Source organism: Dunckerocampus dactyliophorus, chromosome 9 (genome assembly GCF_027744805.1).
Source record: "Dunckerocampus dactyliophorus isolate RoL2022-P2 chromosome 9, RoL_Ddac_1.1, whole genome shotgun sequence".
In the NCBI taxonomy this organism is placed as follows: Eukaryota; Metazoa; Chordata; class Actinopteri; order Syngnathiformes; family Syngnathidae; genus Dunckerocampus; species Dunckerocampus dactyliophorus.
In genome coordinates, this window is record NC_072827.1 from 9,262,185 (window position 1) to 9,286,738 (window position 24,554).

Genomic DNA, 24,554 nt, shown 5'->3' on the forward strand with positions numbered 1-24,554 from the left:
CTCAACTGGCCTGGGAACGCCTCGGGGTCCACCAGGAGGAGCTGGATGAAGTAGCTGGGAAGAGGGAAGTCTGGGCTTCCCTGCATAGGCTGCTGTCCTCACAACCTGATCTCGGATGAGCGGAAGAAGATGGACGGATGGATTATTATCGTTTTCACTTTGTGTTGTTTTACCAACAAACTTACATTGAAAGAAGTCACGGTGCCAAGTGCAAATTTGAGCATACTCTACTATTGTATATTATATTATTTTATACTTAATACAGGTATATTTAAGAACAATATTATATATTAAGTATTTAAGAACAATTCAGAATAATATAAAAAAAATTATAAATATATGATATAACTATATTAAAAGTACAAAAATAACAAAATTAATAATAACATTAAAATAACATACAGGAAACAAAAAAACAACCAATATAATAAAATAATGTGTATTATTTCCAGGTTTTTGCAGGCCACATAAAATTATCATTTTATGGCGGGCTGAATCTGGCCCCCGGCCCTGGAGTTTAACCTCTGTATTAAAGAAAGACGTCTTACTCCTCCCTCGCATAACCAGCACTTTCATTGCAAATTACATATTTACAATCCAAAGGCCAGACTTGCAAGTATTTCTAGACTGCTCCTTTTTATGCCAAGGTCAGCCGATATTATCGGACATTCTAAATGTAAACTCAATCTTGGGCACTTAAAGGGTCTCTTTGTTAATTGGGCCCGATGCTGCATCCCTCATTTGGTTTCAATTAGATCTTTATTTCTTTATATTTAATTAGAACACAGCTTTTGGCTCATCTTGAAAAGTTAGGCCACTCGAAACCATCAACTCTGCTGTCTAATGCTGTTATGTAGGGAGCCTCTGAGGGGCGATTAAAGAGTGTTGCTCTCTAAGCACACATTGAGCCATGTGAAGGATCACTCCCAGAGGACATCCATCACACTGTAGCATGAAGGCAGGTCCATTCAGACCCAGAGCAGCGGGAGACGCTCATGAAGCCTAATACAGCTGTGTTTGCTGCATGAAAAACGTGGGGCAGATGCTGTGCTGCAGCTTTTCTTCCCTTGGGGCAAACTGCAGCCCTGCTCTTGAATCAGTTTGCGCCCCGCCCTATCCTAACCCTCTCTACCTGCTCACCTAACAGGGCTCGGACGATGAGTCGTACGTCAGTGATGTGAGTGATAACATCTCAGAGGACAACGCCAGCGTGACCGATAACGTCTCCAGACAAAGTAGGTCCAACCGACCTGTACTGTTTTGCATTAGAAGTTGAGTTCAATGACTTGGATCCTACTCAATGGAAACAAAACACTGACACACTTGCCTGCTGGCAAAGCGCGTGGCGTGCTCGTTTATCATCGTGGCTGAAGCCTCTGACTTCACTCGGTTGCTCTGTGCCAAGATCTTTTCTTAGCCTTTATGAGCCGTCTGTGTGGGAAGGGATGGGGCTCCCTCCTCTTCATCTTTGTCAGGTCCCACACATACCTATATATAGTATAACAGCAAAGGGAACTCCTCAGTATTTCAGGTTAAGAAACTATTAGACCTTGTTCTATTTCAACATCGGCCTGAAAGAGTATCTTAAACTTCTAATTTGTCAGCTCCAAGTACCTGCATCAAAACCCAAATGCCTTCTTCACTCACGGTGCAACCAAAAGTAACACACTTGGAACACACAATGTAACTGTACCACACAGACTATGCGGGTATCGAAGTAGGCACTTACACAGTAATATACATGTAAACTATACTATTTTATAGTAATTTATAACCCGCAAGGCATGCTAGACAACTTCATTTTGGGGAAGTGTACGTGTGGGCTTCCCAGCATGCCTTGCAGGTTATAAATTACTATAAAATAGTTTTGCTTTGCACGCAGGTCGTCCCTCGCCACTTCGCGCTTCAAATTTCTTTTGCCTCACGCTATCACAGTTTTTCAAAATACATTAATTAATAAATGATCGCTGTTGCGTGGTTGACTATGGCGTCATATTACTAAAAAATTGCAGATTTAAGCACATTTGACATATTCTTTGCATAAATGTAAGCATTTTCAAGCATAGAAACGGCTAAATGAACTAAAATACAAATATTAAGCATTCAGAAGACTCAAAGAGATGTAGTATTATACACTGCTCACTAGAATGTACTGTACACAACAAAGAACGCTCTCAATGCTAACATGTGTGAGCCTATATTACAATGTATGCCTTATTTTCTCTTATTATGGCTACTATATTGGGTAATATGGGTGTAAAGGTGTTACTTCATGTATAAAGGGCTCTAATCATTTAAAAAAAACGTATTCAGAAAGTCATAAACAGGTTTTCTATGCTCTAACTACTGTGTGATGCACTTTATTTATTTATTTATTTGTATTATTTACTTGTATTAATGTCTCTTCTGTTGTTGTTGCTTAATTTATTGGTATATATGTTTATGTGTTTATGTTTCTTATGTTCTTATTCTTTCATTTGTTTTCTTTCTTTTCTTGGGAGAATGAACAGAATACGATTTTCATTGCATGGTATAACTGCTGTTGTACTATGCACATGACAATAAAACTCTCTTGAATCTTGAATCTTGAATCTTGAAGTGTTACTTGTTATTTTTGGTTGCACCGTGAGTGAGGGAAGCACTTGGTTTGATGGCCTCGTTGATGGTTCATGTCAGAGTGTCAAGATAGGCATATTTTCTGGTGTTATTTGTGTATTTTTGCCAAAAGTGGGCATCTACTGTACATGATGAATGAAATGTGATATAACTGATATTGAAAACATGATTTTAAAAACGGGTCATTAAAAAGGAGGGCTTATCTTATATACATATTCAAGTCAATGTAAAGTCCAGGCTGATAAATACTGTTACCGGGACGTAGCACACAAACAAGCTCCACCACGGATAACTTAATATACTGCACCTCCAGTGTACAATAAAGATAATTGTTATATGAAGTGTGTTCTGTTCTCAGTGGCCAATGGAGACTTTGCTGGCTGTGCCTTTCGGAACGGGCGACGCACTTGTCTGCCGGCGCCCTGCCCCGACACCAGCAACATCAACCTGTGGAACATCTTGCGGAACAATATTGGCAAGGACCTGTCCAAAGTGTCCATGCCAGTGGAGCTCAACGAGCCCCTCAACACGCTGCAGCGCATGTGCGAAGAGCTGGAGTACAGCGAGTTGCTGGATAAAGCTGCTGAAACAGAGGATCCCTTTGAACGCATGGTAAACAAAAAAAAAAAAACGTTTGGAGTCTCTAGGAATGCCATGATGGATTCCCAACCTTATATATGGTCTCCTGGAGCTAGAGCCTATCCCAGATGACATAGTGTGAAAGGGAAGGTCACTGTTGACTAGTTCTAATCCACATTTAGACAAAAGTATGAGCACGGTAATCATTTAATGGATTCTCTTTAAACCAGGGGTGCCCAAAGTGCAGCCTGTGGCTTCTTTTTTAATCGGCCCAAAGTTGAAATATTAAAAAAAAAAAAGACATTATTTAAGTCAAAATATTATGAGTAACAAACAAACAAAATAATGACATTTTTGGAACATTAGGTTGGGGGGAAAAAAAGGTATAACATTGTGGGAATAAAGTCATAATTATGAGAAAAGAAAATGTACAAAAAGAAAGTTGAAATATAGTTGGAAAATTAAAAAAAAAAACAGAAGAAATGGAAAAAACAGCTGTAATTTTACAAGAATAAAGTCAAAATATAATGAGGAAAAAAAAATGTCATTTTAGTAGCATAGAGTGAAAGTAAAAAATGTTTTTTTGTTTTTTTTTCAGTTTGTGTCCCTCGGTACAAAAATTGTGGACACCCCTGCTTTTAGACTTGGAGTTGTTGATTAAAAAAAAGAGCAAATAGAGGGCACCACCTGACTGCAACCAGCAGTGGTGCTGTTGATTCAGTCAGCTAAGACGTGATATCAGCTTTGTTGAGCTGCAGTTATGCAAGTCTCCGCTATGGAAACTCCTTTGGACATCTTTAAAGTTCAAATTCTGGACTTATATTTATGACTAATATTTTTGTCTGTCTAATGTTACCTCATGGTGCACATTCTCTCATTCATAACATGCTAGCATGCTAGATTAAATCAGTTTGATGTTCAGCTGTGTTTGTTGGTTCTGACAGGTCCTGGTCGCTGCCTTTGCTGTCTCAGGCTACTCATCTACCTACTACCGAGCAGGAAGTAAGCCATTCAACCCGCTTCTTGGAGAGACGTACGAATGTATCAGAGAAGACAAGGGCTTCTGCTTTTTCTCAGAACAGGTACATTGCTTGGCCACATCATCAAACCTCAGTGTCTGTATGATGCGGTGTGTGTAAGGTTCAGTTTTCATAAAGAATGTGGTCTCGGTTTTCGTACAATATCGCAAGTAATGAAACGGTCTGTTTGCTCTGTGCAGTATCCGCGAGTGCTCAGACAAAGCACGCTACACGTTGCTGACTCACCGTCCGTGCATTTTTTTTTTTTTTTGAGTGAAACTGCTAAATAGCCCGCCAAAGAAAGTTGTGAGTGACAGCAATTTGATAAACAGCGTGAGAAACACTCTTGAATTCAAACTTGCCAGTATGTATGGGAAGTCCACATCGGGTTCTATCCAATTACTTTTGCAGTCTTTTCTGCATGTAAAACTAACTATGATTATATTTCATAAAATGTATTTTTTGTTCATGTTTTTTGGGTGTCTGGAACGGATCAATTGGATTTACTGCCGTTTGCATGGTGAAAAACTGCACAGCATAGTAAGGAGATGTGTGTTGCCTTAGTTACGTGAGAGGTGAACAGCAAACTCACAATTAGGCTACAGTTTTTCACGGTTTTTGTAAAATTTTCAATGCGTACAACAACAAGAAGACCGTTTGTGTTTGTCTCTCGCAGGTGAGTCACCACCCGCCCATCTCCGCCTGCCACTGCGAGTCCAAGAACTTCACCTTCTGGCAAGGTAGGCTGCACCTCAGCTTGGGAGAAAGTTGAGATTGTGTACTTTGATTTCTCCTGCTCAGTGGTATGGAGGATGGATGGATGGAGATTTCAACATTAGTACCTCCGATCTGGATTGCGATAGTATTGTTGTTTATCTCCACAGACGTGAGATGGAAAAACAAGTTCTGGGGGAAATCGATGGAGATATTGCCAGTCGGGACAGTGAACCTCATGATTCCCAGGTAACCTCCGTACTGACAATTTAACATAAAGATATTCACCTGTGAATGACACATATACAGACGGAATGTAGCTGACTGTAGCTGCAGATTACGTTGAGTACGCCTTGCATTATTGATGTGGACTTAACGTCACTAGATTTAGATTGTACTGAGCAGCAGATGCGGATATTTTATAGTATTGCAAAAACAACATATCTAATGGTGGACAAGTGTTTTCTATATACGCTGTGTACTGATTTTGATAGTGTTAACTATAACTATAACTAATAAATCGTTAACTGTCATTGCACACTTACTGGAAATGACGGCCACGATGTGCGGGTAGTTTTCTGTACTTCTCAGTGTGAATGCACTTCGCACTCTAAATGCTATATGTAAGTGTGGACGTGCACCAATTGAAACACAGCTGAAGACTCTTTCACAGTACAGTCGTCACTCGTTTATCGCGGTTCACTGGTTCCAGCACCGACCGCAATAGGTGAATTTCCGCAAAGTAGGATTCATTATCAATAAATTGTATATTTTCTGAGTTAGACAAAACCCGTTTATGACCTTCTAAAAACGTGTTTTTACTTCATTAGAGCCCTGTGGACATGGTATAGTCACCTTTTTTACCTAATATAGTAGCCATGATAAGCAATATATAAGACTAATAAGTCATCGTTGGCATTGGGAAGGCTCCTTGTTTTAGTATCTCGAACGTAATGTAGTTCGTAATGTGGTTTACCGCTTGATTGATATACAGGACAGCCAGTCGGCCGCCGCTTTAGCAATAGCGATCTACCGAGCTAACCAGTTAGCCTCCCATTTACTTATTCTAAACTTACGACCAGGTTTGAAACTGAGTGGGGAAGAAGGAGAATAGTAAGAATCCAAAAACATACCACTTCCACACAGAATAGGAGGATAACTTTTTTTTCACTATGTCATGTCGGACGGCAAGGATCCATGGCTGCATGTTAACATGTAATGTGAAGAAATGTCTCATCAGTGTGATATTACTGATGCCTAGTGACCAGAATACTACATATCACTTGTCTTTAAATATTTTCTGACTAATCATAGGCCATAACCAACCACAAAACAATGATTATTTATCAATTACATTTTCAAAAAAACGCAATAGAGCAAGGGAGTGATGTTTGAACTGCAGTGTCTCGAGTGACGACAGAACTGTATCTTGCAAGACTTACAGAGCATCAAAAGCATTAAACCCCATTTTCTTTTAGCTGTGTGTCATATGACTGTGAAATGACAAAAATCAATCAATCAATCACATCTTATTTATGTAGCCCCTTACATCAACTGTAGCTTATGTAAATAAATAAATAAAAGTGTCACGATACTCCTGTGTGCCAAATGCAGTTCGGAACAAATGAGTCTTAAGTTTCGCCTTAAACAAATTAAGTCTTTGATGGTCCGCAATTCAACAGGTAAGACGTTCCAAAGCCACCTACAGAAACGGACCGATGACCACACTGTTTGTAATTGGACCGAGAGATCTCAAGCAGCTGTTGGTTGGCAGACCGCAGAGCTCTGCTAGCGCGATGAATGTTTAAAAGCTCACATAAATAAGTCTTTGTAATCGTCATGGCTCAGAATCTAAGTCTACCAGCATCACGTACTGCAGCCCTGCCAACATGTGTGCATTCTTTGCACACGGCACGCATTTTGACCCTCAAACTCGGTTGTATGCTTCGCTGCTCTTTTTTTGTCGTTTCCGGTTTCAGTTTTGATGCGCACCTCCATAAAGAACATCATGCTTCGTCGATGCAGACCGTTTCTAATTTCAATTTTATATTAATATTAATTCATAGTATTATTACATATTATTACTGTTATTTTATTTTCATAGATTATTTATTTACTATTATTACGACTTATTATTGCATTCCATTATGATATTATATTTATATAAAATAGAAATTTTGCGTCCGCATTTTTCACAGTTTTTCTTAAACAGAAATAACACTCTGACATCTACTTTTCTATTTAAAAAAAATAGTTTTAAACGTTTATAGAATTCTGAAAAAAACATCGTGCCGCGGTGACGGAGACCGTCAAGGCTGTGATCGGTCAGCTTGTAGTACCTTATTTCCTGTCTGTGTACGACTCATTCCGAGGGCGGACAGCCGACCACTGCCAACGCCTTCTCCTCTGATTTCAGATCTACTGATTGTTGGAACTCTTTTACCAGCTGCAATGCAGCTCCCCTTCTCTCATTATCCCATTATCCCATCATTTGTGCACTACGTGGAAAGCTAACAACAATCTCTATAGTATAGGCTATTGTCTATACGGGCAACATTACATCACACGCTCAAACCATGGGTGTCCAATTTGCGGCACGTTTTTACAAAATCAAAAATGTCCTTTGATATTGAGGGAGTTTTTGCCTGCAAATACGGTAATCGTGGTTCAAATGTACCCTGACCATGATAAGTGAATTTCCTCATTTATAGTAGTATTCCTTATTCATAAGTAGAATATTTTCATAGTTAGTGCATAAAAAACCTGTTTACCACATTCCAAATACAGTTTTTAACATTATTAGAACCCTCTAGGAAAGAATTAACACCACTATAATCACCTTTACCCTTCTATCACCCAATGTAGTGGACATAATAAGAGAAAATAAGACTTACATTTTAGCATTGGGGAAGTCTGTTGTCTGACCAGTGCACGTGTCTTTCGATGTGTTTTCTGAATGCCTTCTACAGGCGTCCCACACAATATCGCGGTTCGATTATCGTTCCCTCGCTATATTGCGTTTTTTCAGAAATTAATAAATGACCACTGTTTCGTGGTAGGCTATGGTCTATTATTAGTCAAAACATATTGAAATACATGACATCATGACGTCATGAAGTCAGCCATGGCATGTCCGATATGGAGTGAAAAAAAGGTTCTCCTCCCATCCTGTGTGGAAGTGGTAGGTTTTTGGCTTTTGAAGTTTAGAAGAAATAAATTCGAGGCTAACTGGTTTTTATGCTTGAAAATGCTGCATTTAGGCCAAAGATACGTCCAATTTGCTGAAACATGCATATTTTTTTTTTACTAAAAATAGGCTGTAGTCAACCACAATCCTCATTAGGGTCGCAGGGGTATGCTGGAGCCTATCCCAGCTGACTTTGGGTGATAGGCGGGGTACACCCTGGACTGGTCGCCAGCCAGTCTAAGGGCACATATAGACAAACAACCATTCACACTCACATTCATACCTATGGACAATTTAGAATCTCCAATTAACCTAACGAGACAGCATGATTTATTAATTTACATATTTTGAAAAACTGAGAGAAACCGCGAAATACAAGGCACAGTGTGGTGAGGGACGACTGTTATTCCCTTTTGGTGCAACTATTTTAACTCTGAATATCATTAATGGATGTCATCTTCCAGGCTTTTTTCCGTCTTAGGATCACGAGACGACTCATGAACCGTGTGGTTTTCTTCCAGGTTTGGAGATCACTACGAATGGAACAAAGTCACCACGTGCGTTCACAACATCCTGAGTGGACGGAGGTGGATCGAACACTACGGCGAGATCACCATCCGAAACACAAGAAGCAGCGCCTGCCTCTGCAAGCTCACCTTCGTCAAGGTCATGAGAGCTTTCATTCAAGCTCAAAGCCTGTGCGGGACGACACATGCTCATACTGGACTATCCTTCTTTTAGGGCAACTACTGGAGTTCTAACGTGAACGAGATCCAAGGATTTGTTATGGACCAAGAAGGGAAAGTCATCCACAGGCTTTTTGGGAAATGGCATGAGGGTCTTTACTGTGGTGTTCCACCTTCTGCCAAATGTATTTGGAGGCCAGGTAGGCAGCTGGAAGACACACAAACACTGGGGCTCCAGCTCGCGTTGATGTTCTTCCTCTTTCTAGGCTCCATGCCCACAGATTACGAGCTGTACTACGGCTTCACCAGGTTCGCCACTGAACTAAACGAGCTGTGTCCCGAGTTAAAAGACGTCCTGCCGCGTACTGATGCACGATTCAGGCCCGATCAAAGGTCACAAGACCACTGAGCCAACATCCTGACAAAACAGGACAGCAACATCAGTAAAACATTTTGCTTCACGCAGGCATCTAGAAGAAGCAAACTTGGAGATGGCCGCCTCAGAGAAGCAGCGGATTGAAGACATGCAGAGGACCAGGCGGAAGTGGAACGACGAGAACAACGTCAAACACGAGCCTTGCTTCTTCAAGTAAGAGCATACTCACACTTGGGCGCCATTCCCTCTCCCTCTCCTCATGCTATGGTTCGTTAGCTTGTCCCATCACTTCTATTCGGCTGTTTTGATGCAATTTCCCAGATTTTGTGGATATATTTCTAGTCTTATGTTGAGTCATCTTATTTTTTTGTGCAAAATGGCAAGACGAACAATCCCATTAATTAAATGACACGTCTTTATTACTACTTTATGTAGTTGTGGTTGTGCGAACATGCTGTGGGTTTTGACTTTTGGATTATTTTGAGGTTTTCCATGTTATTAATGCATTAATACCGTACGGCCAAACAGTTTACCAAACAAACTAGTATGTGAGCGTATCAATGTCCAAACAAAGCATCCACGCAATGGTGACTCAGTCTCTATGAAGAATCGATAGTGGTTCTTTTAGAGTTGGGGCACTATAGACAGATTCCAGCAGAGGAATCCTTTAATCATCTTGATTATGTGTGTGGCGCATGTTCATATAATGCACACAGGACAATGAACAACTCTGTATCTGTCTCCCTTTTTCAACCTACAAAGCACTGTGCGCCCTGCACTGATATTTCTGAGTGTTACACGAATAGACTTTCAGACAGCTTTGTTTTTTTAATTAAATACGGCTGCACAACAAAGTTACAAGTGCCAAAAGTTTGATAAAGAAGATGAGAAACACTATTGAATTCTGTGAGTGAATGTATGGAAGTGGATTGTAACGTAAAGGGGTCCAGGTAACACAGGTTGCAGGGGGAAGGGTTTCAAGGAGACACATAACAGAAAGTGAGCTGCACGGTGGCCTAGTGGTTAGCATGTCGGCTACACGGTCAGGAGATCTGGAAGATCTGGGTTTGAATCTCCATTGGACATCTTGAGCAGAGTTTGCATGTTCTCCCCATGCGTGCGTGTCTTCTCCGGGCACTGCAGCTTCCTACTCCTTACTCCTACATTCCAAAAACTGGAATTGCGACTCTAAATTGTCCATAGGTATGAATGTGAGTATGAATGAATGCTTGCCTCTATATGTGCCCTGCGATTGGCGACCAGTCCAGGGTGTACCCCGCCTCGGCGGCACAGAAGATGGATGGATGGACATGACTGTGTGTGTAATGATGAGTGTACCTGCTGCTGAAGTTGTACAGCTCTTTTGTAATAGCCTAGAATGAGCATGAACATGTATATTCCTTTGTTTTTTTGCATGAAAACTTTAATGATTCTCTATAAAAATGTGTTTTGCGTTCATATTTTTGGGTGTCTGGAACGGGTTAATTGGATTTCTTATGGGAGAAATTGATTCAGCTTTTGTTTCGGTTTCCGTCCAACCTTTTTGTACGAACGAATGGCGAAAAAAAAGGTTGCGGCGTATTATGATGTGTCGTTATCATTAAGAACTTGCTTCAGGATTTTTTGGGTGTACATTTGAGGCTATTGGCTATAGACTGGCCAGCATGAAATATATTTTATACAAGCACAGGGCTCTCTCATGTGCATTTTATTCATGCTAATTAGATCTCTTTCGAGACGCTCTTAACAGCAGACATAAGAAAAAAAGGAGGGGCATATTCATACAACAGCTAAAATGCAATAAACAACTATGTTGCTCCAACAGGCCTTAAAGGCAATGACGTGCAGTCAGGAGAGCCCATCATGAAAAAAAAAAAGGTAACATAAAATAACGATCAATATTTTTTTTATTTGACTGCCAAGATGGAGGATTATATATCCAAGCTCTGCAGAAGGTGATCAGAAGTATCAGAGCTTTTCCTTGAGAAGGATGGGGTGCATGTTCTTCGTATACAAAGAAAATCAAGACCACAAATGGTTTTCAGTTGACAAAACAAATAAATAAATGGGACAAAAAAAGGATTTGAAAACAAAATTTTTAGCGAAAGTGAATTATTCGCTTTTTTTTGTTATGCTCATAGTGACCAACCTGCATCAACATCAAAAAAACTCCAAGAGTCAGTGCCTCACCAGCCGTGAACCTCACCGCTCATCAATGCTTACAGAAGAAAAAAGTAATCTCTCGTTTCTTGCGGTTAATTGGTTCCAGGCCCGACCGCGATACGTGAATTTCCGCAAAGTAAAATTCCTTATTCCTTAGGAATATTTTCATAGTTAGAGCATAAAAACCCTGTTTTCGACCCTCTAAACACGTTTTTTGACATTATTAGAACCCTATAGACATGAAATAACACCCCTATAGTCACCTTTACACTTCTATTACCTATTAGAGATGTTGGGGGTTCTGAGTTGAGTTTTACCTTGTTGTCGGCAATGGCTGCAACAGTAACACATGATATTGTGATTATTATTATGGTGCCTGTTGTGAGATCATTTAAACCTGTAATAAAATTAAGTCAGGTGCTTGTCTCACCGAACAGTTACTGACATTTAGTGACCAATGGAGAACTACATCCACAAATTCTGGTGGTTTTAATGGCTTATACTGTAATTATAGATAGATAGATAGATTAGAGTGATAGAGTGACAGTTTTTTCCATTGTCCATTTTTCCATGTTAATCTGTTACCCACTAATAACAAAAAACAAAATGTTATAGATAATAAATTATAGTTTTACATGCAGAAAACAATGCAAAATAATTATGAATGAGGAATGGATGGAACTTATTGTTGATGCGGACTTACCATACATTCTGGCGAGACTGAATTAGATAGTGTTTCTCACCTTCTTTGTCAAATTGCTGCTGTCTTTGGCCCCATGGCGGGTTATTTAGCACTCACACTCAATAAAAAATGCATGGATGGTGAGTCAGCAAAGCGTAGGGTGCTTTGTTTGGCTACAGTACAGGGCAAACGGACTAGTTTGTTACATGCAATATTGTACAAAACTGAGGCAAAATTTGGGCGAAAATGTTTGACATGTTTCAAAAACTGGGGCGTACAGAACCCGAGGTCTGACTGTAATTGCTTTGTGAATGGGGCGCAACGTCTTCATCTGCACTGTTTTCTCACAGGAAGGTGGTTGACGCCAATCACAGGGAACGATGGGTGTCCAACAACATGTACTGGGAGCTCCGCAAAAACCCCGGCTTTATCAACATGGAACCTACAGTCAGCCTGTGGTAGCGACACGGCCCTCGCGCTTCATATTCACCTCTGAACGGTAAAACATGCGAAGAGAAACGCACGTGCATTGGACCACCTGCTGAGGTTCTGGGGCACCGGTTGAGGATCACCTTCATTGTGCTTGTGGAAGCCAGGTTGTCAGGGGCAACAAAAGGTGCAAGTCCCGTGTAGATCTTTCCTCAGCTACGTTCATGACTCCTGAGTCAGTCCTTTGCCTTAAACGGACGCTCGTAGTTAGCTGAAGCTCTTTGATTTCTGACATCTTGACAACAACATGCATGTTTAGAGCTCTCACTGGCATCCTGCCATATTTAATATATCATTCATGTTGTAGAGAAAAAATAGGTATTTTTATAAAATATCTTGGCAAATTTTATTTATTTTTGCCTTTTACTACCGTCTGTCACACGAGGAACAACACGTCAAACTCTGTAGTGCCACAGAGAGGTGAGAAAGGGTCCACGTATCCCAAAAACCCACCTGGTTCTGGCTCACACTGACAAACAAAACCACACTGGTCTCTGTCCGTTTATATATTGTGGGCTTGCTTTGCCACACGGCAGGGAAACCCACTCCAGCAACGATACAAACAGCAAAAGCCAAATAAACATGATACTTGTTCAATCAGATTTTGTCCGAAGTTAAGAGCAACTACAGTGGATCCCCGCAAATTCGCTCATTTTTGGGCAAAAAATGTATTACAAATATCTTTTTGTTCCAAAAATAGGCATTTTTATTCATAGAAAACACGTCAGTCACCATAAGTCGGTCAGAATGTATAAATACGTGGTAATACTGGTGAAATGTACACAATATTTACAAGTTTATGTCTTTACGCTTCACTGATAATGTTTTTTCACCAAGCATTAAGATGTCGCACTTTGTTGGCCGGTCCTTGAACGCACCGTAATAGCTGTGAGACACAAAAGTGATGCGGCCGCAGCTTAATCGCGGGTCAGCGTACATTATCATTCATTAGCGGTGAGTATTTGTACGTTTTATACTGTAAATACATTTAATAAGTGTGTGAGGCTGAAAACCATGGATTTCTTATTGGAGGTCCTGAATGATATCCCAGGTGATGTCAATGCCTGCCCGTTTGTGCTTATGTTAAAGTGACATTTACTTTAATTTCCCCATGTAATAAAGAACGTGTATCATTTGTTTCAATACATTTTGTAGTAGGAATATGGATTATATTGCTACCTTTTAACGCCTATTTGCTTTTCACCCATCCTGTATAGGGCTTAAACCTGGATTGCATTGCAAGTGAACGACGGCAGGAGGGTTTTGGGGAGGGGTGAATGTCTCTACTCGCCATTAGTTGGTGAATCTGGAATGGAAGTACAGTAATCCCTCATTTATCGCCATAAATTCATCCAGACCCGACCATAACATGTTTCCGCCAAGGAGGATTCCTTGTTTATAAATGGAATATTTTCATAGAGCATGTATAATTTTGTTTACAACCTTGTAAATATGTTTTTTAACATTATTAGAGCCCTCTAGACATGAAGTAACACCCCTATAGTCACCTTTACACTCCTATTACCCGATATAGTAGGCACAATAACAGACAATAAGACATAAGTAAGACTTGTGCTCATGCGTGTTGCTGTGAATGTGTTTAGGTGGTGCGGACAGGAAGTGACGTTGGGGTTTCAGAGTTGAGTGTTAGCTTGTTACCGTCACAGCAGTAGCCCGCATTAGGATTATTTTGCCTGTTGTGAGATCATTCAAAGCTGCAATCATTATTCAGCCAATCAAGTCTGGTGCTTGAATGTTACATTAAAGTAACATTACTGACACCTAGTGACCAGTGTAGAATACTACATATCATCACAACACCTTTGAATGCGTCTTCTGAATGCCTTATATTTGTATTTTTACGCTATTTAGTAAAATGTGCTCAAATATGCATATTTTGGACTAATAATAGGCTATATTCAACCACAATACAGCTTGATTTATTAATTCGTATTTTTTTTTTAAAACGTGCGTGTGAAGCTGAAAAATTGGAAGAGCAAAGTGGCGAGGGATGACTGTGCCGCGGATAGCGGGGATCTACTGTATACAGTAGGACAGAACACGCTACAGACACAAATATTGTGAATATTATTAAGAAATGTGAACAAATATGAAGCACCTCATGTTGAGAGATGGTCTCTGAGAAGATCTATCTTCTAGATCATTGTTGGTTCTCAACTGGTAAAATAATAATGTAACAATCCGGGGTCAGTAAATGCACCTTGCGGTTTGTCTGTGCTAATGGCTTGCTACGCGCCCCACAAGGTGATTGCTGTTCCTAAAGCGATCATGAAGTTTTGTCCCGGGACAAAGTCTTATTTTGCACTTCCTCAAATTTTTCTTTTCATTTAACAGTCAGGAGATTGGGAAGATCTGGGTTCGATTCTCCCTTGGGCATTTCTGTGTGGAGTTTGCATGTTCTCCCCACGTGGGTTTTCTCCGGGTACTCCGGTTTCCTCCCACATTCCAAAAACATGCATGTTAGGTTAATTGGCGACTCAAAATTGTCCATAGGTATGAATGTGAGTGTGAATGGTTGTTTGTCTATATGTGCCCTGCCATTGGCTGGCGACCAGTCCGGGGTGTACCCCGCCTGTCGCCTGAAGTCAGCTGGGATAGGCTCCAGCATGCCCCCGCGACCCTAAAGAGGAGAAGCGGTACAGAAAAGGGATGGATGGATTATGAGATATCCGAGTTGAAAAATGTCTACAATTTGGGTCATTAAAATGTTGATGGTGGGTCCCCGCAGCCAAACCAGTTGAGGACCATGGGTATAGATCACCCCAAAGGTCAGTCAAGTTATTCCACACCAAACATGTTTGTAGACCTTGTTATACCAGAAAAGGGTCTGCTTCACACTGGAAGTTTGTTGGAAGCTTTAACTCAGGGGTGTCCAAAGTGCGGCTTAGGGGCCAATTCCATGTAATTGTTGCTGGGGTTTTTTTTATTATTGGCCCGATGCACATTCGGAAAATATAATTTAACAAGAAAATCAACAGGGGAAAAAAAAAATCAGCAGTAATTTTACAAGAATAAAGTCAAAATATTAGGAGAAAGTTGTAATTTTATGAGAAGAATGTAATATTATGAGGAAAAATAATGTAATTTTAGTAGCATGAAGTTGAACTAATAAAGAAAAAAAGAGGTTAAACTCGCAATATTATGAGAAACAAAACAACAAAGTTGTAATATTTGGAAAATTAAGTTGTGGAAAAAATCATGTTTTGAGAGTTAAGTCAAAATATGGGAATAAAGTCAGAATTACAAAAGTTGACAGTTACAAAAAAAAATGCAAAAATGGGGGAAAAAAACAGCTGTAATTTTACAAGAACAAAGAAATTAAGAAGAAAAAAAAAAAGTATTATCCTAATGAGAAAAAAGTCAGAATAAACTTCAACATAATGAGGAAAAAAAAAGTCATTTTTGTCTATTTTATGTATGTATTTTATGTTTTTACGGCAGTACTTTTTTAAAAAGTAGGTTGGGGAAAAAGTAATATTATGGGAATCAAGTCATAATATAGGAAAATTTACAAAGATTATACAACTAGAGCAAAGACTGAAGTCGATACTTAGGCTTTTTCATCTTTCACCGTGCGTGGGTTTTCTCCGGTTTCCTCTCACATTCCAAAAATATATGCATGTTAATTGTAGTTGTAGTAATGCAGGTTACAGTAATTGGCAAGTCAACATTTGTACATAGATATGAATGTGTGTGTCTGAACAATTGTCTGTATGTGCCCTGTGATTGGCTGGCGACCAGTCCAGGTTGTAACCTGCCTCTTGCCCAAAGCCAGCGGGGTTAGGCTCCAGCATACCCCAGCGACCCTTGTGAGGATAAGCGGCATAAAAGATGGATGGATGGATGGATGGATCACAAATCTGAGATGCAGTTTTTTCTTGAAATATATTATATATACATATACATAGCATGTCTACATTTGGACACCCCTGCTTTAACTATTGATAAAAAGGTTTGTCTCAATACTTTTGTCCATGGAGTTTTGCATTCAGGCAGATACTCAATCCTGGGGGCAGCAGAGCCACCTGCTGGTCAGTGTAAGAAAGTGCAGCTTCCAACTACAGGAGTGCGATTCTGATGCTTTAACGCTGATTACAGGACATAAAGTAGCAACTGATGTAAACTGACAGCGACGCCTGCTTCGTTACTGGACGTTTGTCAGTGTATTTTTTTCCCCACACGCCAGAAATATGCACCCAGTGTACACTGTTTATCTGCTCCGCTGTCATATTTGTACTTTTTCCGCACACAACCAACAACAGTTTCACTTGCTGTGCCTTAACGCATTTAATATGAAACACTACTAGTAAGAGGTTCTGCTATTCATCATATACACACTGCGCACCTGCATTGGGATGACTATAAAGCTGAAGGACATTTTACCTGTGCTACCAGTCCAACCATCCATGCAACCTGGACGGCTTGGTCATCACTGTATATACTTGTATCACCACGCAGCAGCAGAAGTGACCATCATGACTCGCTTATGAAAATAAATAAGAAAAACAGAAAAAGTCCAACCAATGTTCCATATGCATGTGTAGCCTGCCAATGATTGTTGCAGATGCCTTACAGAAAGGTTCAGTCTTCTCATTTGGACTTTGTAGTGGACCGCGTCGGCTCGGAGGTTCCTGATGGTCCCTTCCTAAAAAGTGCAATTTAAACCAAGTACATATCTTTCCATGAACACTGTACACTGCTGCTACATAGTGCTCGTACTAATAAAACAGGACCTGAGTGTTTTATTCACCCAGTGTGACATCTTTGTGTGTGGGGGGACATGTTGCTTTTCATTGAATAATAAAGGATTCCTCCTAGTTTTACTGATGAATCATTACAAAGACTCCTTTTGTCCTTTCTTTGCTACCTGACACCAAGGTGAGAGTGTGAGCCAGCACACAATGGTAACGCTGACAGATACTGTATATGCAATTTAGGATTTTATTCATTTCTGCCTTCATACATAAGATACACATGTGTGAGGATACAATATGCTAAAATCCTACTAAACCTTAAAAGACCACCAAGTGTTTCCCAGAGGAGTAATCGGCAGTTTTGCATAATTAGCCATGATGCTTTCAGGAAGAAGTGAGTAAAAAAAACATGAAAACCCAGTCAAGACTTAAAAAAAAAAGTCACAAATAAGACAGAGCTGCTTCTCAGTGCTGTTAGATGGGGAAGGGGCCCACAGCAGCACCCGCTGCTTAAGTTGGAAACAATGATCCCTCCTACAATGTATTGCGAGGGCAAACAAGTAGCGCCACACCTACATGTAGAAGTCCAAATTTTGCTTTCATAGACACAATTTCTAGGTGCACCCAAGGCTAGGAGGGTGTTCAGTTTGGGCGTCCTTCGGACGGTGTGGTCCTGATTGCATCATCAAACTGTGGCCTTCAGCGTTTACTGGAGCATTTTCAGTTATCGATAGGAACCAGTTGATGTGGCTGGGACATCTAGTCCGGATCCCTCCTGGACCCCTGGTGAGGCACAACCGCAATGAGGCCCTCGGCCAGACCTAGGACACGCTGAAAGGAACACCAGGAATGTCCTGGTGTCCTCCTGGTAGGACAATAATCGATACTTTGACATTTTAATCTGTCTGAGGAGCGATTAACTGTCCAACTGAGATGGGCCGGTGCCTAGTATCCTAACAACAAAAAAAGGGAAGTTTTACACCCATTGTACCACCTCTCCGACATCATTAAAAAAAACAAATACAAAAAAAAACAAGGTTCCTCTCCATAGAGCGATTGGACTTCGCTAAACCTTTGTTGGCTGCCAATTGCCCTCTCCTGTGCTGGCATTGCAATTGTTTGTACCCACCTCTTGTGTGAATCCAATTGTAAACTGTCCTTGAGACTCCTAGACGTATTTCACAGCTGTTAGAATTAAAGACTGGGGGGGATTTTAGCTCTGTGAAAGGACTGGCCCAAACAATGTCGTCTGTTTCATAGGGGCCGGTCCCACCAATATCATCAGTATCGGTTATGCAACTTTTCCCTCGGCGAGCTGTATCGATTCCTGGCAGAACTGACATGTCTAGTACACGTATGAACACTGGGGTGATTGACAAGCTGCAACGAGTTGCCAGTGTAACACAGCACCCAGACACAAGGGGCTAGGTAGCGCGGCTAAAGTAGTTCCTTCCAGAGTGCTGGGCCACTCCCCTTACTTATTAATACTTGCCTCCAAATAAAGTAAACTTATTATAGCATCATGGAATAGCTAAACATGCGACACGCCGAGCAGGAGAGAGCAGAAGGAGAGAAGAAGAAGCCATTCTAAAGCAGCAAAACAACAGAAGAAATAAGTGCTTGGTATACTTTAACACGGGTCCAGCTGGAGCTGCGCTACAGCGGAGAGTAAGCAGCTACGCACAAGTCTAGAGAGAGAATACAAGAACAACTACACTGTGAACACACGTGCCAAAGCCGACCCTTATTAGAATTCATATGCCAAAGACTAAAGGCTGCAATCAATATCACAATATGGATTTTATACCATATCGGCCATCCCTGTGAGAAACAATGGTCACCTAAAAGCATCTTTGAGAAAAGGAAGTGTCAAACATTTACATAAAATGAATCAGTAAAACTCAACACACTCTTGACAAGCTGCGTACATCCACGGGAACGCAGATTTTCCTTCATGTCTAGAACATGAAGACCGGACGACTCTTACTACGGCGCCATCCTCATCCAGTGTGGGCAGGTGAAGCAGCGTGCTAAACACGGAGGTGGCTTTTATTTGTTGGAGGCGATGATCTTGATGTACTGGAGGGCGCTGTGTGCGGCGGCGTTGTGCGCGTTGCTGTGCGAGATCCCTGTGCCGTGGCACACGGTGACGGGGGAGGTGGACAGCTCTGCCAGGCACTGGTACTGACCGTTGGCCGTCAGCTCATCTATAAAGCACAGCCGCAGGGCGTAATAAGTGTGGTGTCTTCAGCACTTGCCTGCTTGCTAGACCGTCCTTCCTGAGCCTCGAGGTTCAAACTGTGGTTCATTGATCGCTCAGGCGCTGAGCAGCTTGGTTACCATGGAAACTAGCATGTTAAGTCAAATATCATGTTTCCACAAAAATGTATTGGTGTAACTTGGGTCATGTGTTATTTTTATTTGAAACTTGTTGTATAAACTGTGTATTTGCTCATAACATTGGCACGATTTTTCCTAAGCTCTTTTTTTTAATAAAAAAATCATAAATTTCAAGACAATCATTTAAAGACAAAAATGTATATTTTATCGATGGAAAAAAGTATCGCCCTATATTGTCATGTCGATGTTTTTTGTGTTTACGTACCAATATCCAAGTAGGCCACAGCAAAGCTTTGCTCCTTGGACAGCTCCGACATCAGCTGGATGTAGTCTGTGTTGGGAATGCTCAGCGGGTTCCTCCTCAGTGAGGAGATCTTCTCTGCTGAGGAGTTCCTGAGGTCCTCAAACTGCACCCTCGGTTTGGGAGTCTAGCACACAAGAAATAAGTCATCAGATACTTTTAGCACAAAAGTTCCGGTGTAGGATCTGATCTTGATCTAGAGTGACATGTGGCGCACCCAGGTGATTTCCGAGGAGCCTGACAGAGCCTGAAGCTTATCCACCATCTTCTCTGCTGCAGCCTTCTTTGCTGACTTTTTGGAGCTTCCTAACGCTGGGTGGTCAAGAACAATGATGAAGATGTAAAGGCACCTGGGATGACTTCACGCGCACGTCTTTCTACCTGTCTCTGACAGAGACTCCAGCCTGCAGGACACGGTGAATTCTCGCCTGTGCAGTGGACCAGCCTCCATTAAGACCGTGTACTCGGGCAAACGCCAGCCTCGCTGCAAGGCCAGCTCCTGCAGTGTCCCCACCGAGTTGGGATTAGTGTCGGTTGTATCACCGTTCCTGTAGGACCAACATCAACCTCACTAAAGCAGAGAACAGAATACCAACGAGAACATTGCATAGATTTGCAGCAGGAGTCCCAAACCCAAACTGGGGCCCCCTACGTGACATCACATTTGAGTATAAGTGGGTTTATATTGCGGAAATCTTGAGTCCCACAAGAGATGGTCAGATACTCTTAAATTGGACAGTGAGCTTGTCATGCAGTGAAGGGAACGGGCAGGGGCACTAGACAGAACACTAACTAGTCACAGTGTGGGCACATAACAAGTAATCACACATTTGGCAATTTATATGTCAAATATTTGTGGAACATATTGTGTTTGGCATTCTATAAAAAGTCAACCGTCGAGTTTGAGGTTTGTTAAGGTTTAAAAAGTTAAGTCGTCATTTCAGAGCTACTTACGTGGCCGCAACGTCAACCTGCAGTACGTGCAGTGCAGCCTCAGCAGCCGTGTGTTTGGCCGCCTTCTTACTCGGGCCTTCCCCTGGGATAACAACACACATGAATGACACACACTTCAACTAACACAGTGGTTCCCAAACTTTTTCCGGATCTGGGGATGGCGCATGGGTGGGGTGGTGGATAGGTCTGGCAGGGGGCTGGTGTCTGGCTAATCTCCTCCATTTCCAGGCTGGTGGCTGTCTGGCTGCCTCCGGGGTATCTCCCTCGGCGGGGTATCGGTCCTCTCGTGAGCCCTGTCGTGTGGCGCTTGCTTTTCTGTCCCTCCTTGGTGCTTCTGGCTCGGGTACCTCGTGGGTGTGGCCGTGCTCCGCTCTGTGTGGGGCCTGGGTCTCTTGTGGTCGCTGTGTTGTGGCTCCTTGGGCAGTCGTGGTGGTGTGTGTCTGTGTTGCGTCGGTGCGGTTCCTGCTGGTCTGGGGCGGTCGGGTCTGCTGTATCATATACTGTACATACACACACATACACCCCTCAGGGGCTGTGGCCTGTCCGCTGGCGAAGCGGTGGCTCGCCCGGGTGGCCTGGCTTGTGGGGTGTTTTTGTCTGGTTCGTCTGCACTTCCCTGGGGTGACCCGTTGGGGCCGATTGGACAGACGTGGGCCGTGGGCACTTCTGCGCGCTTGGGGGGGGGTATGGGGGGATCCGGCAGTCTCCGGGGGGCGAGGTTCGCGCTACTGGTGGCCTGCATGTCGCCGTGGTGGCTTGGGGTTGCTGCGCCGTGGTGGCTGCTGGTGGGCCAGGCTGTGTGGGGTGGGGCTTGATCTTGCTCGTGGGCCTGAGTGGGGAGCGTGCGCCTTGGGGCCAGTTCTGCCGGGCACTTGGGCGTTTGCCGCCGCTGGTCTTTGTGTTTTGCTGGGCTGTTGTCCACATCTTTGCCTCAACTCTTGTGTCTTTGTGTTTGTTTGTTCCTTTTTTTTTGTCCTGTCCAGCCATTAGGGCAGATAGTATTGCTGATCTAAATGCCCTTTACGTGCTCAACAGATTTGCCCTGCCAGGGAAAAGTGTGAGATACACTTCCCCTGTTATACAGAATTTATATGACTTTGATGATTTGTCATGCAAATTTGGAGCGGCCAGACCGGAGCAGGAGGAGATAGAGAAGAAGAGAAAAGAAAACAGAGGGGGGAATGTGGGGACAAGACAACACTGAGAGAGACAAGAACAAGAACAATAGCAACAACAATTGCGGCAACAATAACGAAATAACAGAAACAAACAAGACTACATCAGCAAATGTCTGTGACGGCCATAAAGACCATGATGGAGAGGACAAAATAATATCAACAACCACAGTGATAATACTGCATTGAAACAGTCATACACATTAGTAGTAGTAGTAGTAGTAGCAACTCTGTTGAGCACGTAAGGGCATTTAGATCAACAATACTATCTGCCCTAATGGCTGGACAGGACAAAAAAGGAACCAACTAACACCTCTTCGGCTCACCTTGGCAGCAGACATCTCCCACCGTCACACTGAAGACAAAGCTGGGCTGGTGGGCCTCCCCATCGGCTTTCTCCATCACATAGGCCGGAATTTTGCCACTTCTAGACCCATACTCGTGCAGGATTTGGATGGGCGTTTTGCCGGCATTGGTCCTGGGAATCTCATCTTTTATGGGGCTGTGTGGAGTCACAGAGTTTCAACGTCACCACTGTGCAACTGGGATTTGATCTAAGGTCTGCTCAATCTCGTCAAGTCAAAAAAGGGTGTATTTAGGCGAACATTTAAATATTTTGACTGTAAAGAAGCAACATTACTGCCCATCATAACGTGGAGTTGTTAATCGACGATGATGTCATCACAAAGCTTGTTGGCTCATCGTCAAGCTAGGTTAGCCATTTTAGCTTAGCATCGCCAGCATATTTCCACGCAACGTCTTGCTCGGTAGAGACGTTTTCACGACACCACTACAACGTAATGTGCTTTTTTAAGGTTTTGAGTGCCATATTCTAAATGAATATTATGACAGCGCTCATAATAATTTGGTCAAACAACAATGAGCACGAAGGCTAATTTATGCTAACGCTAATTTGTTTTCACTTGAGTGCATTTAAGCAAATCAATGTTTGACGTCAACATCAAATACGTAATCGTTATATTCTCGGCATAGAAAAATAAAAAGGTAAACCTCGAGTCGCTGGTGGTGACGCCTGACTGGTACAGTTCCTGAGACATGTTTGCGCTTTCCTCGGTTGAAGTTATTTCATGAATAATGAACAATATCTAAGAAGGCATATCAATCCTGGAAGCTTGCAAGGTTCTTAGTAATGTGAAGAAAAGCTGAATAATATACTAAAGAAAACATTAACGTGGTTCAGAACCGGAAAAGCACGAGCCGCAGTGTGATATCAACATCCGGGTCAACACGGGTCACGTGGTGTCACTTTCCGGAGTCATTGTTTCGTGTCCCCTGCTGCTGGCTATCGCTGAATTAGTGTTACAGAGCCATTCTCAGGCGCGGATTTAGAGGTGGGTGTGGCCTCCCGTTTTGAGGCACCCATGATTTTTTTTTGCCACAATAAAAGCTAATAAAATGATAAACCATCCTGGATTCCAGTCATCCAGTCCCAGTGAAGGTACATGTACGTCTAAACCGGTACACGTTGATTTATTAGTACTGTTACTAGTACCAAGACAGATCAGTGATCTGTCTGGCACCAAAAGGGCACTGACTGGCTTCAAGCTCCTTCCATCAAATGTCGCCAGCCTGACTGATCAAGACGTAGCTGATCTCCAGCAGCGGTACGGGCCAGATCTACCATCCTCAGACACACTGCAGACAGAGGTCAGTCTCTGGACAAAGAAGTGGGAGGCTGACATTCTTCCCAAACCGGACACCCTCCCTGAAGCTCTTGCTCAGGCAAACACACATAGGATCCTGTTCCTGATGCTGATCATCCCTGTGACCAGTGCAGGCGTGGAGCGTGCCAACTCTGCGCTGAAGCAGGTGAAAAAGGTCATCAATGGCCTGATTCTGATGTATGTCCATAGGGACATGCATCTGAATTATGGGCGCGTGGTGGACACATATGCCAGAATGCAACCGAGACGCATGCTATTCCTGAACCCACTGTCAGGCTGATAATTTACATTGGACATTGAACGTGTGCTGTACATGGCTATTCAGGTGGAGGTGCAAAATAAAGGTTCTGGCATCATGACTGTAAGGAAAACTGTTGTCTATTCTCAAGAAAATTAACCAGAAAAGTGATCCCCAGTGACATAAAATTATACTCAAATCCTCGGAATTTACAGCTGCTTCAAATTGGAAAATATTTCAGGAAATTGTACTAAAATGGGTTTCTCCTAGTACGGGTAATTTTATAAATAGAATGTTTTGACTTAAACGATATATTCCAAGGATAAAAATAACAACAAACTCTTGAAATTAAGGACATAAAATTGGCCTTAGATATCAGCAGATTGCAGGAAATGAGGTCTAATTTTCAAAATTTTTTAGGGGTTGGGCCCCCAGACCACCCGCTCCAACAACAACAAACAACTAAAATATACTCCATGGATAAATATATATTCAAATCCCAATTCATTCATTCATTTCCATACTTCAATCACAAACGGTATCACTTAATTAATATCCAAATAATCTCAGATTCGCAACAAGATTGTGAATGTTGTTGCAAGTTTCCCTGGAGGTACACACGACTCCTACATTTT

The 24,554-nt window shown here is 42.1% G+C and overlaps 2 protein-coding genes across 8 annotated transcripts in view; one reads left to right on the forward strand and one right to left on the reverse strand.

Annotated features, from left to right (window-relative positions):
• The window catches only part of osbpl6 (oxysterol binding protein-like 6), a 58,069-nt gene extending 42,194 nt beyond the window's left edge, over positions 1 to 15,875 (forward strand). For all 7 annotated transcript variants that reach the window (XM_054787563.1, XM_054787561.1, XM_054787562.1 and 4 more), the window contains 10 exons: positions 1,148 to 1,235; positions 2,975 to 3,228; positions 4,140 to 4,277; positions 4,891 to 4,954; positions 5,099 to 5,177; positions 8,637 to 8,781; positions 8,857 to 9,001; positions 9,068 to 9,194; positions 9,268 to 9,390; positions 12,373 to 15,875. In XM_054787563.1, coding sequence (XP_054643538.1) covers positions 1,148 to 1,235; positions 2,975 to 3,228; positions 4,140 to 4,277; positions 4,891 to 4,954; positions 5,099 to 5,177; positions 8,637 to 8,781; positions 8,857 to 9,001; positions 9,068 to 9,194; positions 9,268 to 9,390; positions 12,373 to 12,484 — 1,275 coding nt within the window. In that variant the 3' untranslated portion in view covers positions 12,485 to 15,875. The remainder of the gene's footprint in view (positions 1 to 1,147; positions 1,236 to 2,974; positions 3,229 to 4,139; positions 4,278 to 4,890; positions 4,955 to 5,098; positions 5,178 to 8,636; positions 8,782 to 8,856; positions 9,002 to 9,067; positions 9,195 to 9,267; positions 9,391 to 12,372) is intronic.
• Positions 15,876 to 17,453: 1,578 nt separating this feature from the next.
• Positions 17,454 to 23,303, reverse strand: prkra (protein kinase, interferon-inducible double stranded RNA dependent activator). Its single transcript, XM_054787564.1, has 7 exons — positions 23,008 to 23,303; positions 22,323 to 22,498; positions 20,822 to 20,903; positions 20,249 to 20,415; positions 20,085 to 20,179; positions 19,832 to 19,994; positions 17,454 to 19,433 (listed from the first exon to the last, which is right to left on the reverse strand). Exons 1-7 carry the CDS (start codon positions 23,052 to 23,054, stop codon positions 19,276 to 19,278), a joined length of 888 nt encoding a protein of 295 aa, XP_054643539.1. The 5' UTR covers positions 23,055 to 23,303; the 3' UTR covers positions 17,454 to 19,275.
• Between the last annotated feature and the right edge of the window lie 1,251 nt (positions 23,304 to 24,554).

Excerpts from the sequence above, each read along its gene's own strand:
- prkra (XM_054787564.1), bottom strand. The coding sequence starts at position 23,054 with ATGTCTCAGGAACTGTACCAGTCAGGCGTCACCACCAGCGACTCGAG. Across the intron at positions 20,180-20,248 it reads GGAGTCTCTGTCAGAGACAG|CGTTAGGAAGCTCCAAAAAG; the intron begins GTAGAAAGACGT and ends TTGACCACCCAG. Across the intron at positions 19,995-20,084 it reads GCTCCTCGGAAATCACCTGG|ACTCCCAAACCGAGGGTGCA; the intron begins GTGCGCCACATG and ends CTTGTGTGCTAG.